Source organism: Hypanus sabinus, chromosome 23 (assembly GCF_030144855.1).
Source record: "Hypanus sabinus isolate sHypSab1 chromosome 23, sHypSab1.hap1, whole genome shotgun sequence".
Lineage (NCBI taxonomy): Eukaryota > Metazoa > Chordata > Chondrichthyes > Myliobatiformes > Dasyatidae > Hypanus > Hypanus sabinus.
The window spans coordinates 14,529,134-14,547,366 of NC_082728.1; the positions used below are offsets into that span (position 1 = coordinate 14,529,134).

The 18,233-nt window shown below is 42.0% G+C and overlaps 1 protein-coding gene and 1 long non-coding RNA gene across 6 annotated transcripts in view; one reads left to right on the forward strand and one right to left on the reverse strand.

Annotated features, from left to right (window-relative positions):
- LOC132379989 (CDP-diacylglycerol--glycerol-3-phosphate 3-phosphatidyltransferase, mitochondrial) overlaps nt 1-18,233 on the forward strand; it is a 55,040-nt gene that overhangs the window by 19,853 nt on the left and 16,954 nt on the right. For all 5 annotated transcript variants that reach the window (XM_059948423.1, XM_059948421.1, XM_059948422.1 and 2 more), the window contains exon 7: nt 14,556-15,083. In XM_059948423.1, the coding sequence (XP_059804406.1) occupies nt 14,556-15,083 (528 nt within the window). The remainder of the gene's footprint in view (nt 1-14,555; nt 15,084-18,233) is intronic.
- Nucleotides 6,293-18,054, reverse strand: LOC132379994 (uncharacterized). Its single transcript, XR_009507597.1, has 3 exons — nt 18,003-18,054; nt 17,008-17,091; nt 6,293-6,305 (listed from the first exon to the last, which is right to left on the reverse strand). It is a non-coding gene; the product is annotated as an uncharacterized LOC132379994 (long non-coding RNA).

The following is an 18,233-nucleotide window of genomic DNA, read 5'->3' on the forward strand; positions in this document are numbered from 1 at the left end:
TGCAGCTACTCACTTGCTTTAAGAGCAATAGTATGCAAAGCCTTATCTCCAGTACCACAGCTGACAGCATGTTGGGGCAGATGGGCTGTGGCTGCTTAGTCAGGAACTCCGTAACAGGTTGAGAAGGAGAGGCACGATTCTGGTTAGATACTCATGGCTGTATTCCAGGCAGTTGTTTCAGATATGCTTATCATGGAGACTAGAGCAAGAATTCAGAAGATGAAAGTGGGAATATATTTGAACTTTAATTCTATAAGTATTTAAGTACATTTAAAATTAAATCTTCATCTCTCTTTTTTAGAAAAGTTTTTGTGTGCTTGTACTGACTGCCTCTTGTGAAGCATGCTACTGTATTTCCCTGTCCCACAGTGACACCCAGTGGTAGTAACATGTATTTTTAAGGCTCATAATCGTGTTACTGATTTTATTGTGAAGGCATTATAAAGAGTTGGCAAGATTAAATGCTCAAAAATTTCTGTCATTTTTAAAGTTGAAGCATTCCACGGGAACCAAAGGTTATGAGTAGAAGGCAGGAGAATGGAGTTGAGAGGGATAATAAATCAGCCATAGTGGACTCAGTAGGCTGAATGGCCTAATTCTGCTCCTATTCCCTATGGTCTTTTGATCTTGGTAAAATATTTAATAACCGCAATTGCTGGAGTTCTGAAGCTATCATAATCTGTCCCAGATGCTCTCACTCCGGACACTGTCACCCGCTGGACTTGTTCATGATCAGGAGTTCCTTCCTCAGCAGCGTGCTTTTCACATGTTCCTACCATAGTGCAGTTTGTGATACAGAATACTCACTGGTGTGTTGCAAGATCAGATTGCAGTCAAAGAAATTCCGTCATGCTAAACAAGAAGGGAACCCTTGCCCTGATGTCAGCAAAACGTCTCACCCAGACCTGCTGGAGCAGTTTGCTCACCTGCAGAATACCATCTACAGTACAGCCTGGGCTACCATTGGAAAGAAGATCTCCAAAACAAATGACTGGTTCACAGCCAAATCCAACGAGATTATCCCTCTTATTGAAGCTGTGCATGCTGCCCTAGCCAAGTATATGCTTTTGCCCACTGAGTGGAACCTACGGTCTGCCTAGGGCTGCTAGTAGTAAAGTTCTGCACCAATGAATACTGGATGTGGCTCAGTGAAGACATCCAGACCGCAGCACTGATTGGCAATATCAGGGCATCGAGTTAGCATGCAGGAAGCCCTCGGCCCCTCTCAGAGTAAGCTCAAGTACATCAATGGAGCAGTAATCACAGACGGGCAAACAGACTGAGAGGTGGATAGAATGTTACTCTAGCCTCTACTCCAGAGTGAACACTGTGTCACCACATCAGCCCTGAACACCATTGCCGACAATGGAAGAACTGGATGCAGAGCCAACCCTAGAGGTGCTCAGCTCCTAGTCAGCAGATTGGCCTTGTGAAGACACCAGGCAACGATGGGATTCCCGTTGATCTGATTAAGCACTGCATCACTACCCTACTGCACCTGCTGCTCGCCCCTGTTAGTGGTGGCAGGTAGGAGCTGTACTACAGGATGTGAGCCACGCCAAGATTGTTACTGTCTGCAAAAACAAAGGTGCGAGAAGTGACTGTAACAATTACAGGGACATCGCCCTCTTGGGTGTTGTTGGCAAAGTCTTTGCCAAGTCTTCTTGGTCGGCCTATAACCTCGGCTGAATGTGTCTACTCGGAGTCATAGGGTGGCTTCTGTGCTGGGAGGTCAAATGTGGGCGTGATTTTCTTTCTTTGCCAACTCCAGGAGGAGTGTGGAGAACAAAGAAAGTCTGCAGTGTATCTATTGCTCTTACCAAGGGATTTAACTTGGCCAGCAGAAATGGGCTCTTTCTGATTCTCTCTAAGGTAGGCTGCCCACTGAGCATGATCAGATGCTTCTACAGCGAAGTAAGGGGGATTGTGCAGTACAGTGGTAACCCTTCGAAAACCTTTGATGTAAGTGTTTGTGTTTTTGTTCTAATGCTCTTCAGGATCATCTTTGTCCTTCTCCTGAGGCAGCATTTGGCACAGCAGCAGTGGAAATCCACCTCCACACTAGATCAGATGGGAGGCTCTTTAACCTCACCTACAGAAAAGCAAAAACCAGAGTGTGTGAGGATATGATCACAGACTTGCTGTTTACTCCACAGCACCTCCAGAGCTTGATGGATCGCTTCTCTCAGGCCTTCAAGGAATTTGGTCTGTCAGCCTGAAGAAGACGAATGTCTCAGGACAAGACATTTGGTGGAGGCACCAGCAGTCATTGCCATTGACAACTACAAACTGGATGTTGTTCATCTGTTCACATACCTGGGGTCCATCGTCAGTGACAACCTCTTCTTGGATGCAGAAATTGTCAAGCTCATTGGGAAGGCTGCAACAACTCTGGCCAGTCTCACCACATGAGTCTGGGAGAACTCCATTCTCTCATTCAAAACAAAGATGGCAGTGTCACCAGCGCACTAGTGTATGGCAGCGAGACCTGGGCGTCAAACGCTAAGCAGGAGAGAAGGCTCAACACTTGGGCATCTCCTCGCTCGTGCTGGCCTTAGCATGTACAGCCTGCTCGGGTGCATAGGCTGAGCTGGTTGGGCCGTGTTTGCTGCATGCAGGATGGCCGAATCTCCCTCTACGGTAAGCTGGCTTCAGGCAAGAGAACCCACAACTGCACTCAAAGATGTCTGCAAGCGGGATGTGAAGGCGCTGGACGTCAGCCTAGAGTCCTGAGAGGAGAAGCACCCTAAGTCAGGTGAAGAAAAGTTCCCGAAAGCTGCAGAAGACATAGACCCATAGAAAGGAACACAGCATCTCCAGTAGAGCTGAGATACTTCCAGGTGTGCCCTCAGCAACCGAGACTGCCGCTCTCGCACTGGTCTCATCAGCTGCAGATAGTGCTGCATGAACAAGGGCAGAATATCCATGGTCTACCCCAACCAACAGAGGGACACTAACATTTAATAACTGATCAGTTGAAATGATAGTTTAAATGAGTACATTACCTTTACAGAATCTGCTTTGGAACAGAGGATTGTGTTTGGGTGGCAGCATAATTTTAACCCTGAATCATTAAACTTGTGCAATGATTTCAGGGACCCTCTGCCAATAGATGATGTGCAAGTGAATGCCAGTGGTGTGATTGTGAATGTAGTATTAGAACTGTAACATCAGTCACTAAATGACCACAAAAGTCACAATTAAAATTCAGTTACATTGTACATAAAGTTATCCACTTTGGGTATATTTCTGTGGACTTGCAATTTAATATCTTAACTGCAGAAGAGCACAGGTCTCTAAACTCTGTTATGATTAGATTGTTTCAATAGATAGGTTATTACTATGACATCAGTTTCTTAACAGGAAGAATATAGCTTTATAGCATGATATTAAAACATATAATGAAATGCATAATTTGCATCAAATCAAATCAGCAAGGATTCTGCTGGGTTGCCATACCTCTACGCCAACATAGCATGCCCACAACTCATGAACCCTAACACTGGGTCTTTAGAGCATGGGAGGAAACCGGAACCGGAACCCGAAGGAAACCCGTGTGCTTTGGGGGAGAAAGTACAAACTCCTTACAGGCAGCGGCAGGAATTGAACGCCAACTGGTGATCACCAGTGCTGTAATAGTATTGTGATAAGCACTACACTACTGGGTTGCCCTTCTTTAAGTTCTTATAAAGTTCTTAATTTCTTTGAGTTTTAATTTGAAATCTGAATTCTTTGAATTCTAAAATATCTTTACATTTTTATAAAGACCCAATAAATTTGAACAACATTTGATTCATTAGCCGCTATTCCTTATTTGCATTTTTGTATTTAAACTGTTCTGGATATTTTAATAAGTACTTTATTGATCCCAAGTGGGAAATTCTTTTGTTACAGCAGCAATATTTAAAACACACTTGACAATGTGCAGACTTAACTAATAATAATGTACAGAATAATATACAATGTATGAAATAATTGTCTATTGTACTATGATGTGTGTTCTCCTGTTGATGAGCTGTTATGCTTATTGCATTTGGTAAAAAAGATTTTCTGTAACGATCCTTGTGACAGCAGAGCTGAACGAGTCTGTTCGAAAAGGTGCTGTGCTGCTTATTCAGTAGGTCATGGAGAGGATGTGCCAGATTGTCCATAAAGGATAACAGTTTGTTTACTGACCTCCTCTCCACCACTAACTCAAAAGAGTCCAGATTGTAGCCAAGGATGGGTCTAGCCTTTTTGGTGAATTTATTTAGTTCATAAAGTGGCACTGTGATAAAAGATCAGCTCTGTGTTCTTATCGATTGGTGCAGCAGATGATCCCTGATCTTATTGGATAGTAGAGCAGGGAATGAGAGGCTGTGTGACCTCCTCTTTAATTTCTTAGTCTCAACTTTCCTGCTGTATCTACACCTTAGTTAGCCCAGAACCATTTTTTTCTGTAGTTTATTCACTGAAAATTCAAGACATTGTTGCATGTTTATTTTAGTTACACTTGCCTGAATTACTTTATAAATTACCAACAAAAGGCCCTTAAGCCAAAAATACATCTGTGTGGATGTTATGCATCTATTAACAGATAAACATCTGAAGTAATGTTCATCTATTTTTACAATTGGTCCTATTTCTTTTCACGTGACTAATTGTAAATTGCAGCATTCTTGTTCTTCTGCCAAGCTTTTTTTTAACAAAAGCTGCACACACACAATGCTGGACGAACTCCTCAAATCAGCCAGCAACTATGGAAAGGGATATACAGTTGAAGTTTCAGGCTGAGACCCTTCATCTTTGGGCTGTCTTTTCTCTGGATTCTGATTAGCTACCTAGGCTTTCTTAAATTAGATTAGATTGCTGCCTGCTTTATTTAACTACATTTTGGAACTTCCATTGTGCTTTGTTCTCTTGCTTTTAGGAGCTGTAGTTTCCATCCTTTGCCTATCTAGGGTTTTCCAGAGGGAATTTCACTTAAACTGCCTCTGAAACTAGTGGTCCTCTCTTTCATCCCAGCTCTTTGTGAATTGCATATGATGCCTAACTCTTTCTTCCTCTTCTGAAAACTGAAACAAGGCTAAATTTTTCTCATTGTGAACTATTTCACATCTTTTATTTATGAATTCATTCAACAATTGCGCATAACAACAGTCTTCCTCCCAATATGGCACAGAGATGAACGAAAAATAGAGGGTTATGTGGAAGGAAAGGGTTAGATTGATCTTGCAGTAGGTTAAGGGATTGGCAAAACATCATGGGCTGAAAGATTGTAATATGCTCTAATATGGTGAGTAGCTACTTTATTAGGTACACCTTGTTAATGCAAATATCTAATCAGCCAATCATATGGCAGCAACTCAGTGCATAAAAGTACGTGGATATGTCAAGAGGTTCAGTTGTTCTTCCTACGAAGCATCAGAATGGAGAAGTTTGATCCAATGGAATGATTGTTGGTGCCACAGGGGCTGGTTTCAGTATCTCAGAAACTGCTGGTCTGTATTTTCACACACAGTGATATCTAGAGTTACTAGAGAATGGTTTGAAAAACCGAAAGAAAAAAACTGCACAACATCCAGTGAGCAACAGTTCTGTGGGTGAAACTGTCTTGCTGATGAGAGAGGTCAAAGGAGAATGGTTCAAGCTGATAGGAAGGTGACAGTAACTCAAATAACCACTCATTATAACAGTGGTGTGCATAGCAGCATCTCTGAATGTACAACGTATCGAACCTTGAAGTGGATGGGCTACAGCAGCAGAAGCCTATGAAATGTACCCTCAGGAAATACAGAAGATACCTAATAAAGTGTCCTCTGAGTGCTCCTTCTGAAGTATTGAACAATATTTGAGGACAATTTCAAAAATTGTAGCATATCACAAAACAAAAAGATTATCTCCTACTAGGTAACACTATCACGCCACAAGCTTTTAGATAGAGCAGGGGTCAGCAACCTTTACCACTGAAAGAGCCACTTGGACCCGTTTCCCACAGAAAAGAAAACACTGGGAGCCGCAAAACCCGTTTGACATTTAAAATGAAATAACACTGCATACAACGTTTTGTTTTGCCTTTATGCTATGTATAAACAAACTATAATGTGTTGCATTTATGAAATTGATGAACTCCTGCAGAGAAAACGAAATTACATTTCTGCATGCAACAAAAACATGTTGACCTCCGAAAAAAAGACGTTGGGTTGAAGGTTACTTTTAAGTAAAATACTCAACGTCTATTTGAATCCTTCTTGTATTTATGAAAAACGCCAAACTTAAATTTGCCGCCAGCAGCAAACCAAAAATAACGTCAGCCAGCTGTCAACCTGAAAAATAAAAGGACTATTTCACTGAACAATGAAAGCATATGAATATACGTAAAATAATAGGCAATTAAAATATTTATCATCCTTGTTCAGGTTGACTCACACCTGACAATGCAGTCGTATTCAGTAGGGATGGATCGATGCTTAGGGGAGTGACCAGGAAGGATAATGTGTTTTTTTCCTCTCTGAACTCACAGAAGCGTTTCCCAAACGATGTTTGCATTGCGATGATTGCCCAATGTAAATACTCCGAATTTATCATGTCGTGACCTTGTTTGAACTCTCTCAAATTGGGGAAGTGAGACAATGTGCCTTTCTGTAAATCTCTGGCAAGCAACGTCAACTTGCGCTCGAATGCCAAAACATCCTCCAACATGTGCAGGGCTGTACGTCCTTACCCCGTTGAAGAGCTGTGTTCAGCGTGTTCAGGTGCGCTGTTATGTCTACCATGAAGTGTAGCTTTTCCAGCCACTCTGGCTGTTCCAGCTCAGGAAAGGTGAGCCCTTTGCTGCCCAGGAAAGTTTTCACTTCTTCCAGACACGCGACAAAGCGTTTCAGCACCTCCCCTCTGGACAGCCAGCGATAAAAACACGTTGTAGCGGTTGCTACACGCAGTCAGTAAACTGCAGTCAAAGATAGCTTTATTCGAACTAAACAGCCTTGCTTTTAAGCCTCCCTCAACCCACCCCCCATGGGCGCGGATGCTGCAAAAGACACGTACTCACAAACCCCCGTAGGCTATCTCCCTTAGCCTGAACGCTGGCTAATTGTGAGCCGGTTCGGATGTGTCAGGAAATGGGTCGCCACAAAGTCTTATTTAGATTGTACAAGATCACCATAATCTTCAAATTTAGATTTACATTTCAAAAACTAACAAACTAACATAAAATACATTTTAATTAAATACTGACCATGTAGCGGTGTGCTACACGCAGCGCTAAAATTACGACACGGAGTCGGTAACTGCAGTCGAAGGAAAAAACTTTATTCGAAATCTTCAGCCTCACTTTTAAGCCTCCCTCAACCTGCCCCCCATGGCGCAGAGGCTCCAAAGCTCTGTGCTCGCAAACCCCCGTAGGCTATCTAATTGTGAGTCGGTTCGGATGTGCCAGGAAAAGGGTCGCCACAACCAATTATTTCCCAAAGCAACAGGGAGCCGCAGCACAGACGTAAAAGAGCCACATGCGGCTCCGGAGCCGCGGGTTGCCGACCCCCGAGATAGAGCAAAGAGCTAATGCAAATAAACAGTGTTGCTAAGCCTGAAATTATAGTCAGACATAATTCTTAGTGCTGCCATTATATTGGTAAGTGAGAAAAATGTACCCCAATCACTGGGGGGGGGGGGGGGGAAAGTTTAATGAAGGTTTGTCTACATACCTCTGTCATTCACTAGAAGATGGATTTTGACTCTTTTGATATCTAACTATTGATGCTTAAATAAAGTCTGAATTAAATTTAAATGATTCCATGATCAAATCCTAGCATCAGAAATGTACCCCGTAGTAAAGTGTCTGTATCTGTTATGGGATGCAGTTTACCATTTGTTATACATGGTATTCATGACTGTCAACTGTAAGTTTTAAAAATTCATGCTGGGCATTGCTGACAAGCATAGGATTTATTGTTCCTTCCTAGTTATCCTTGACAAGATGCCAAGCTTCTTCCTTGTAAATGTTCTGCTACTGTTCTTTTTTTTAAACTCAGATTTTAGCCAAAATACCATGGAGGAATGCCAGTAAAATTATTGAAGTAAAATTTAGCACTGAAAAGTGGAAATAAATTTTGTCCATGAAACAATTCATGTTATTATTTTCTACAAAACTAAACATGTTAAGGATAGATCAGTTAAAAGTGGCCACATAACATGGAGGGGTGGGGGGGCACGGTGTAAGAAGCTGGTTTCTGTGACGTTCTGAGTTGTATCCACCGCTCCCTACAGCTTTTTACGGTCATGGGTACAGCAATTGTCATACCAAGCTGCAATGTGTATAGGATGCTTTCTGTGGTGAATCAATAAAAACTGGTGAGAGTCAAAGGGGACATGGGAAGATTAATACGAGGGAAGAAGATGTAGAATATTTTAGAGTGTTTATAAAATAGAGGGCGAAATTAAATTTAGAACAAGTTGGGCAGAAGCTAATAAGCAATAAAAGTTGTGAAGTAAACTAAAAAGGCTTGTTTGACAGGTCCCCTGGGCCCTATGGCTATAAGGTCATAAAAAGGTGGATGCATCATTGTTACTTTTCAAAGATCCTTGCATTCTGGTAAGATCAGTGTAGGTTTAAAAGAAAAAGTCATTTAATGCCCAAGGTCTAAGACCTTAATTAGCTTGTTAGGGTTATGACTTGTTCACAGTCATCGTTAGGAAAGGCCAGGTGATGTAAATTTTAAAGCTTTATAAATACTGTGACTCCTCACACTTTGTCCCAACAATCAGCAGCCGTGGGCTCCTCTAAGCAGCTGCCTAGCACTCTGAAAATTAAAATAAATGATGCCCATAAAGCAGGAGAAGGCTATAAGAAGATAGCAAAGCGTTTTCAGGTAGCCGTTTCCTTAGTTCATAATGTAGTTAAGAAATTGCAGTTAACAGGAATGGTGGAGATCAAGTTGCGGTCTGGAAGACCAAGAAAACTTTCCAAGAGAACTGCTCGTAGGATTGCTAGAAAGGTAAATCAAAACCCCTGTTTGACTACAAAAGACCTTCAGGAAAATTTAACAGACCCTGGAGCGGTGGTGCACTGTATTACTGTGCAGCGACACCTGCATAAATATGACCTTCATTGAAGAGTCATTAGAAGAAAGCTTTTCCTGCATCCTCACAAAATTTAGTGTCAGATATTTGCAAGGGAACATCTAAACAAGCCTGATGCACTTTGGAAACAAGTCCTATGGACTGATGAAGTTAAAATAGAACTTTTTGGCCACAATGAGCAAAGGTATGTTTGGAGAAAAAAGAGTGCAGAATTTCATGAAAAGAACACTTCTCCAACTGTTAAGCACAGGGCTGGATCGATCATGCTTTGGGCTTGTGTTACAGTCAGTGGCACGGGGAACATTTCACTGGTAGAGGGAAGAATGAATTCAATTAAATACCAGCAAATTCTGGAAGCAAACATCACACCGTCTGTTTTAAAAAAAACAAGATGAAAAGAGGATGACTTCTACAACAGGATAATGATCCTAAACACACCTCAAAATCCACAATGGACTACCTCAAGAGGTGCAAGCTGAAGGTTTTGCCATGGCCCTCACTGTCCCCCGACCTAAACATCATCGAAAATCTGTTGATAGACCTCAAAAGAGCAGTGCATGAAAGACAGCCCAAGAATCTCACAGAACTAGAAGCTTTTTGCAAGGAAGAATGAGTGAAAATTCCCCAAACAAGAATTGAAAGTCTCTTAGCTGGCTACAGAATGCGTTTATAAGCTGTGATACTTGACAAAGGGGGTACTGACCATGCATGGTGCCCAAACTTTCACTTTGGGCCCTTTTCCTTTTTTGTTATTTTGAAACTTTAAAAGATGGAAATAAAAAAGTAATCTTGCTTAAATTTAAAAAAAATGTGTCATCTTTAACTTTATGCCCTTTGGAAATCAGGTCATCTTTTACTCGCTTAGCTATTCACAGTGACAGAAATTTTGACCAGAGGTGCCCAAACTTTTGCATACCACTGTAAATAGCAGTAAGTAATGAGAACATGAGATAGAGTCCTTAAAGTGAGATAATTGATTGTAGGAACATTTCAATATAAGCACCTTTACATAAAATACTATTGTATTGTGTTAGTCTGTACAGGCCTTCAAACTGCCAGATTATCTATTAACCCTTTCTTATTACCCACTACAGGATATAAAATACCTGCTGCGTCATTGTTTTCTCATCTAGAAAACAGTTAATTTTGGTTTGCCCAACTATGTGTGGCTTTAAGTCTCCATAATAACTGTATTCTCACTTTCATAACATTTCTCTAATTTTTTTTCTCTCCTGCATTGCATTATTGCTACTCGGACACACATTTGCCAATCATTATCTCCCCCTAGTCTTTCTTAGCTTCACCCAGGCTGATACTGTTTGATTCTTGGAGTTAACATCCATCCTTTCTACTTTTGTTATCCCATCTTTCATCATTAGGGCTACACTTCCTCCAGAATGTTTTTGGAACGAGAGAGGATGAGAGATGATTTGATGGAGGTGTATAAGATTATAAGAGGTATAGATGGAGTGAGTAGCTAGCATCTTTACCCTTGAGCAGCAATGGCTAATGCCAGAGGACACCTCTGTAAGGTGGATGGAGGAAAATTTAGGGGAGATGCAAGGTGTTTTTATTTTTACAGAGTGGTAAATGCCTGGAATGAACTGCCTGGAGTGGTGGTGGAGGTGATAGATTAGGGACATGGATGAGAGCAAATTGGAGGGTTATGGTCTATCGGAGTGAAGGGTAAAATTGATCATTGAGTAGGTTAAAAGGTCGGCACAGCATAATGGGTTAAAGGGTGTCACGTACACACAACCCTGTAAAAGTATCAGCAGCAACAGAACACGTCTGGAGTCTGGTCTTGCTGTTAACAAAGCACTGTTTTATTAGTAACTACATCATATAGTAACTTAAACCAGGTAAATCAAGAGTTAACAGTGTTATGCATCTGTAGGTGTAAATATAAAGTTCCCAAACTTATTCAAGCTCAGGTGGCAAGAGTTGCAGTCTTACAATGGCAGGTAAGAGAAGTTCATTTCAGATGCACAGGTTAATTAATGCGAGATGCTTGTAGTCCAAAGGCACGCCATCTTGGACAATGTCTCCCATCCACTCCATAATGTACTGGTTAGGCACAGGAGTACATTCAGCCAGAGACTCATTCCACTGAGATGTAACACTGAGTGTCATAGGAAGTCATTCCTGCCTGTGGCCATCAAACTTTACAACTCCTCCCTTGCAGTGTCAGACACCCTGAGCCAGTAGGCTGGTCCTGGACTTATTTCCACATGGCATGATTAACTTATTATTATTTAATTGTTTATGGTTTTATATTGCTATATTTCTTCACTACTCTTGGTTGGTGCGGCTGTAATGAAACCCAATTTCCCTCGGGATCAATAAAGTATGTCTGTGTGAATGTTGTGAGAAGGCAATTATGTCGATATTCCACAGTTTCCATGACAGCAATACAAAATAACAATTGCAGTAAGTTCTATCTCTGAAGTTGTTCCTCTCCACACATGAAGTATCACCGACAGTGATCATCAACGAATATCCTTTCAACACTAGCAGTACCACACCTGAATTCAGCTACAGGACATCCCAAAGTGGTGGTCACAAGATATTCAAACAGAATCCATCTATGGATTATCACCAACAGTAGCTTATCACAACAGGGACCATCTTCAAGGGAACCACCACCCAGGCAAGGGTTGACATACCGGTAGATTCCACAAGGTTACCCCAAGCACATACAATATGATAGCCACTTATCCAGTTCCATGACATACAAAATAACTCTCAACAGTGATTTGCCACAGGGGTGCCTTTCTTCAATGAATTACCACACCCAGACAAAAGGGTAAACACACAAAGTGTTTCCCCTCACCAGAGAACCCACTCCTGTGAATTAACTATGTGGCAATCACACCTTCGTAGTCAAATAGAAACAAATTCACCCTCACGGGCTACTTGGAGAAAGAGTCCAAACAGTGACCTCTTTGTCACTAGGTTTCTTCTGTTTCAAACCTTCCTCTCCGCTCCTCTCTCTCTGCAAACTTATTCTAGTTGGAGTACTTGTGAGAGTTATTTATCAATACTCTGGATCGATCTCATCTCACCCCTTTGGTCTACTGAAAGTTTAAACCAGCGACCGACTTTCTGGTGTCTTCCATTGATGGAATCCATCTCGACTCTGTGTGTGTTTCTCCTTGTAAAAAATAAACAAGCTGCAGAGAAACCATACCATTCAATTGACCATCAAATAACTCAACCTCTCTCCACCATAGTAACCAAGGAACTCTGCAGTCAGCAATGTCCAAAAGTCAGTCTCATTCTCCCAGCGTTTTAGTGACAGTCTACCGAATAAACTGAACCCCAGGGGTATATAATAAAGGGTTTGTACTGTGCTGTGGTGTTCTACGTTCTAAGTGAAGTAGACTGGAATACTCAACCTTTGTCACCTAAAAGCAAATATATTATCAAATGCATGATGTCACAATATACAGCCCTGAGATTCATTTTCTTGTGGGCATACTGAGTAAATCCAAGCAACATAGAATCAATGAAAGAGGACAGACAATCTTTGCATGAAAGACCACAAACTGTGCAAATACAAAAGGGGGAAAAATAAGCACAAAATATTGAGAACATGAGATGAAGAGTCCTTGAAAGTGAGTCCATAGGTTGTGGGAACAGTTCAGTGATGGGGCAAGTGAAGCTAAATGAAGTTATCCCTTTTGGTTCAAGAGCCTGATGATTGAGGGGTAATAACGGTTCCTGAATCTGCTGGCGTTAGTCTTGAGGCTGCTGTACCACTTCCTGATGGCAGCGAAAATAGAGCATGACCAGGGTGATGTCTGAGGTTTTTTGTTCATACCTACATAATTCTGTTTGTGCCTTAGCTTTATATAACTTGATACAAGGGGTAATATATCAGCAGGGATAGAAGATAGTTACCTAACAGAATCAGGATAATTTCTGGTTGACATTGCCATAATTAGTAGGTTGCTGCAGGACCAGTGCTGAGCTCTCTCCAAAGTCGCTGGTAGTAAGAAGATAGATAGGAGGCACAGTGTGTGAAGGTATATAAATAGGTGAAGTGAACAATCACGTGTTTGGTGGGTGAGCACAAGATGGGATATTTGTGGTTGTCCACTATACAAGGAAGATTAGAAAAGTAGAACATATGTTAGATATGAACATATTAGAACATATGTTCTATGTTCTTTGTAGAATGATGGAAGCAGAGAGATTCAAGATGCTTGCTGCCAGGCACAGACCTGAATGGACGTGTACATGGAACATGGCAGCGTAGCAGTTAGTACAATGCTGTATGTTCTGTGTTTCTTCTATGCTATTACAGCTCTGCGTCAGAGTTCAGAGTACAATCCCAGTGTTCTCTGTAAGGAGTCTCTGTATGCCCTTCCCATGGAATGTGTGGGTTTTCTCCGGGCCTTCCCATTTCCTCCCACAGTCCAAAGCTGTACTGGGTAGGTTAATTGATCATTGTAAATTGACCTGGAGTTAGGTTAGGGTTAAGTCAGGGTTGCTGGGCGACATGGCTCAAAGGGCCTATTCCGTGCTGTACTTCTAAATAAAATACAAAATAAATAACAGTGTTAGCATGCAGTTGCAGCAGTTAGATAGGTGAACAAATGGACTGTTGGCCTTTATTGCAAAGGCAACCGAGAACGAATGTAGGAAACTCTTGCTACAGCAATGCAGACTGCAGGACCTTGGATTATTGTACATAACTTTTATGTGAGTAGTGTACATACATCGAAGATGGAGAAGGTTCATTGCTGGGATCAGGTGGTTGTCTGATAAGAAAACGTTAGACAGGTTCATGAGGTTTAGAAGATCAAGATTTAATGTTATCTAAGATTCCGAGGAGATTGTAGGGTATATGCTGAGAGGCTGTTTCTTCCTGTGGGATAATTAGACTTTAGGGGGCAGAATTTCAGAATAAGTGAATCAAATCAAAAGCAAGGGAAAATGCAGATGTTGGAAATCCAAGTAACACACACAAAATGCTGGAGGAACTCAGCAGGCCAGGCAGCATCAATGGAAAAGAGTACAGTTGAAGCTTCGGACTGAGACCCTTCATCACTGACACGTCAGCCTTTTCTATAGATGCTGCCTGGCCTGATGAGTTCCTCCAGCAGTCTGTGTGGTTCAGAATAAGTGAATAGCCCTTTCGAAATAGAGATGAGGACAAAAATTCAGGTCCGAAGCTTGCGTGTAAAGCTGTGCTCGGTGAATAACTGAATATATTCAAGATTAAAGTAGGTATATTCTTGTTTATTGGTTAGTCAATGATAATGGGGAAACAAGCAGGAAAGTGGAGGTGAGGCCAGCAAAAAGATCAGCTATCATGTTGAATGGCAGAACAAGCTTGAGTGGCTGAAAGGCCTACTTCTTTTACTTGTGCTTTTTGAAATTCTGATAGAACAATTTATATTTAACCTTTAATCAGATTTTTGTAATTTTTGTATGTCTGTGCTGGACATCCAGCAAGAATACTTGAGTTGACTGTTGAAATTATTTTTCAGGCAGTCGAAGAGATTTTTGTGCGGCAGCACACGAGAGGATCATGGCTGTGGTGGATGAGGCAAGACACAAGCAACAACACGCAGCCCACCTAACAGGCTTGGCTGAAGGTCCTTCTGAAGATGACTTGGTCCTGACTTATGACGCAGATGGAACTCCACGACAGACGGATACTTGGATTTACCCCATTATACAAATGAAACCCTTCGGAATTAGAATAGACGAGCAAGTGACTGAAGCCTTGATGACTGAAGCTGAAGAGGATTCTACAATATACTTGACTTCAGGGTATTTTAACCTTACTCAAAACTACATGGATCTAATCTTGGGGACCTGTGCAGATTACCGGATATTGTTAGCCTCACCAGAAGTGAACGGATTCTTCGGCGCAAAGGGTGTTGCAGGAGCCATTCCTTCGGCTTATGTTTACATTGCCAGACAATTTTACAACAGGGTGTGTCAGAGTGGACTGCAAGATAGAATAATGTTACATGAGTACTTCCGAAAAGGGTGGACTTTCCATGCAAAAGGTTGGTGGTAATATACCTTCTAAACTCCAGTAGTGATTGAAATGTTGGATTTATAATCAAATATTTTCAAAGCATCAGGTTTTCCTCAATTGGGTAGGACTGGTCCAATCTGTGACTCTTTACGACACGAGGCATTTCCTTGTTTAGAGGCTTGTGTGCCTCAATGACCTGGAGAGCTGAGTTGGCTGGGGTCACAGCTGTGTGCTTTCACTCTTAGTAGGGTCACTCATACCAAACTGGTCAAAAGGTAAAGGTTCATGTCTCATTTCAGACAGCTGAGATGTTGACAGAAATGTCATTTAAAAAATGATCATATCAATGTATTTTCATGTAGTAACCAAGGTCAAGTCCCCCTTCTGTGGGGTGGATCTAAATATTCTTGTCTTGTTGGTGGAAGGAGGGGAGTTCTTGATATGCTGACCAACAGTTCTTTCTCGCAGAAGTACTTAAGTATATCATCTGGCTGTTCAGGTTCATTTATTTAACAAATGTACGTCAAAACATCCAGTGAAATGAGTCATTTTGTGTAAACAACCAACACAACCTCAGGATGTGCTGGGGACAGCCCGTAAGTGCCACCACACATTCTGGTTCCAGCATAGTGTGCCCACAATGTTCTGTTCAGTAGAATACAACAAGAAACTGCAGCCAATGTGTGTGTAAGCGCGCGCGCACACATACACCCCCCCCTCCCCCCTAGACTTGTGCGTTCGTAGACATTGGACCTTGAATTTCCCCAGCAGACTTGGGGCTCTGGCCTTTAAGTTCAAGTTTAATTGTCATTCAGCCATACATGAATATAGTCAAACAGAACTGTGTTATTGTGGGCCCAAGGTGCGAAACACGTTACCAACTAAGTTCACTGTAAATTTTAGTATCAGACTACAAACATGTCATCAGGTGCAACCCTGACATTCTTTTGCTTGTGAACAGACTCAGAAAATCTATAGAATAGTTACTGTAAACAGGATCAATGAAAGATCAACCAGAATGCAGAAGACAACAAACTGTAGAAATGCAAATATAAGTAAATGGCAATTAAAAAAAACTGAGAGCATGAAATAATACGATAAGAGTCCTTAAAGTGAGATAATTTGTTGTGAGAACATCCCAACAGATGAGTGTAGTTATCCTCTTTGTTTAAGAATCTGGTGGTGCAAGTGCTGAGCCATTTGTACCTGCTACCTGATGGCAGCAATGAGAAAAGAGCATGGCCTGGATGGTGAGGATCTTTGATGATGGATCTGCTTTCCTATGACAGTGTTTCCTATAGTTGTGCTCAGTGGTTGGAAGGCCTTTACCCATGTACTTAGCGCACAGCCGTAGGTGTAGAGCAGGGAGCTAAGCACACAGTCTCGTGGTGCACCTGTGCTGATGGAGATTGTGATACACATATACACAGTGCAAAGTACACATAGCCACATAGCACATTTAAGGTGTCAGTAACATATATATAGGCATCCATTAGTCTCGAGAGACAATGGATTTGAGCCTTGGGAAGTTTCCATATGGGAGACCGGCAGTTGCCCATGCTGCAAGTCTCCCCTCTCCGCTCCACCGATGTTGACCAAGGGAAGGGCAAGGGCTGATACAGCTTGGCACCGGTGTTGTCGCAGAGCAATGTGTGGTTAAGTGCCTTGCTCGAGGACACAACACACAGCCTTAGCTGAGGCTCGAACTAGCGGCCTTCAGATCACTAGACCAACGCCTTAACCACTTGGCCATGTGCTAGCACACAAAACCATACAGTCACACAAAAAAAAATAGTCTAAGACCCTGAGTCTATGAATGTGGCAGCAGACTGCAGTTGAACACAATATGACTTGTCTTCTGTCAAGCGAACACTAGGGGGCAGCGCTGACTCCAGCTCACATGCTATGCCACACCACCCCCTGGCACATTGGTGGAACATGGACTCCAATACCTTCTTCCTGGTCGGCTGTGAACAGTCAACTCCATGGACCTTGACTTTGGACTTCCAACTTCCATTTGACCTTCGGGCTTCCATCTTTAATAACCATAAACATATAACAATTACAGCACGGAAACAGGCCATCTCGGCCCTTCTAGTCCATGCCGAACGCTTAATCTCACCTAGTCCCACTGGCCTGCACTCAGCCCATAACCCTCCATTCCTTTCCTGTCCATATACCTATCCAATTTTTAAAAAATGACAATATGGAACCTGCCTCTACCACTTCTACTGGAAGCTCATTCCACACAGCTACCACTCTTTGAGAAAAGAAGTTCCCCCTCATGTTACCCCTAAAATTTTTCCCCCTAACTTTCAACTCGTCCTCTTGTTTGAATCTCCCCTACTCTCGATGGAAAAAGCCTATCCATGTCAACTGTTATCTATCCCCCTCATAATTTTAAATACCTCTATCAAGTCCCCCCTCAACCTTCTTCGCTCCAAAGAATAAAGACCTAACTTGTTCAACCTTTCTCTGTAACTTAGGTGCTGAAACCCAGGTAACATTCTAGTAAATTTCCTCTGTACTCTCTCTAATATCAACACTGTACTTGCTGTTGACAGCAAATTGGTCACTGGATAATGACCCCAAACTTCAGGCCTTGAACGCCACACTATCCATTGACCGGGACCCTGAACACGTGGCTTTAAACTCCAGTATCGCCAATTTGCATACCTAGAGTGGGTTACCTGTTGATATCGATGCTGTTTGTATATTTTCTGTGCACGACATGGTTATGCAGAAACCAATCAAAGTGAAACCATAAGACATAGGAGCAGAATTAGGCCATTCAGCCCATGGAGTCCACTCCACCATTTCATCATGACTGATCCAAGATCCCATTCAACCCCGTCTACCTGCCCTCTCACAATGTCCCTTGATGCCCCGACCAATCAGGAATCTATCAACTTCTGCTTTGTTTGATTAAAAAAAAGTTCCTCCTTACCTCTGTTTGAAAAGATCGTCCCTCAATTTTGAGGCAGTGCCCTTTAGTTCTGGATATCCCCATCACAGGAAACATCCTCTCCACATCCATCCTATTTACTCCTTTCAACATTCAGTAGATTTCAATAAGATCCCCCTGTATTCTTGTAAATTCCAGTAAGTACAGCCCTGAAACTGCCAAACGCTCCTCATATGTTAATCCTTCCATTCTTGGAACATCCTTGTGAAACTT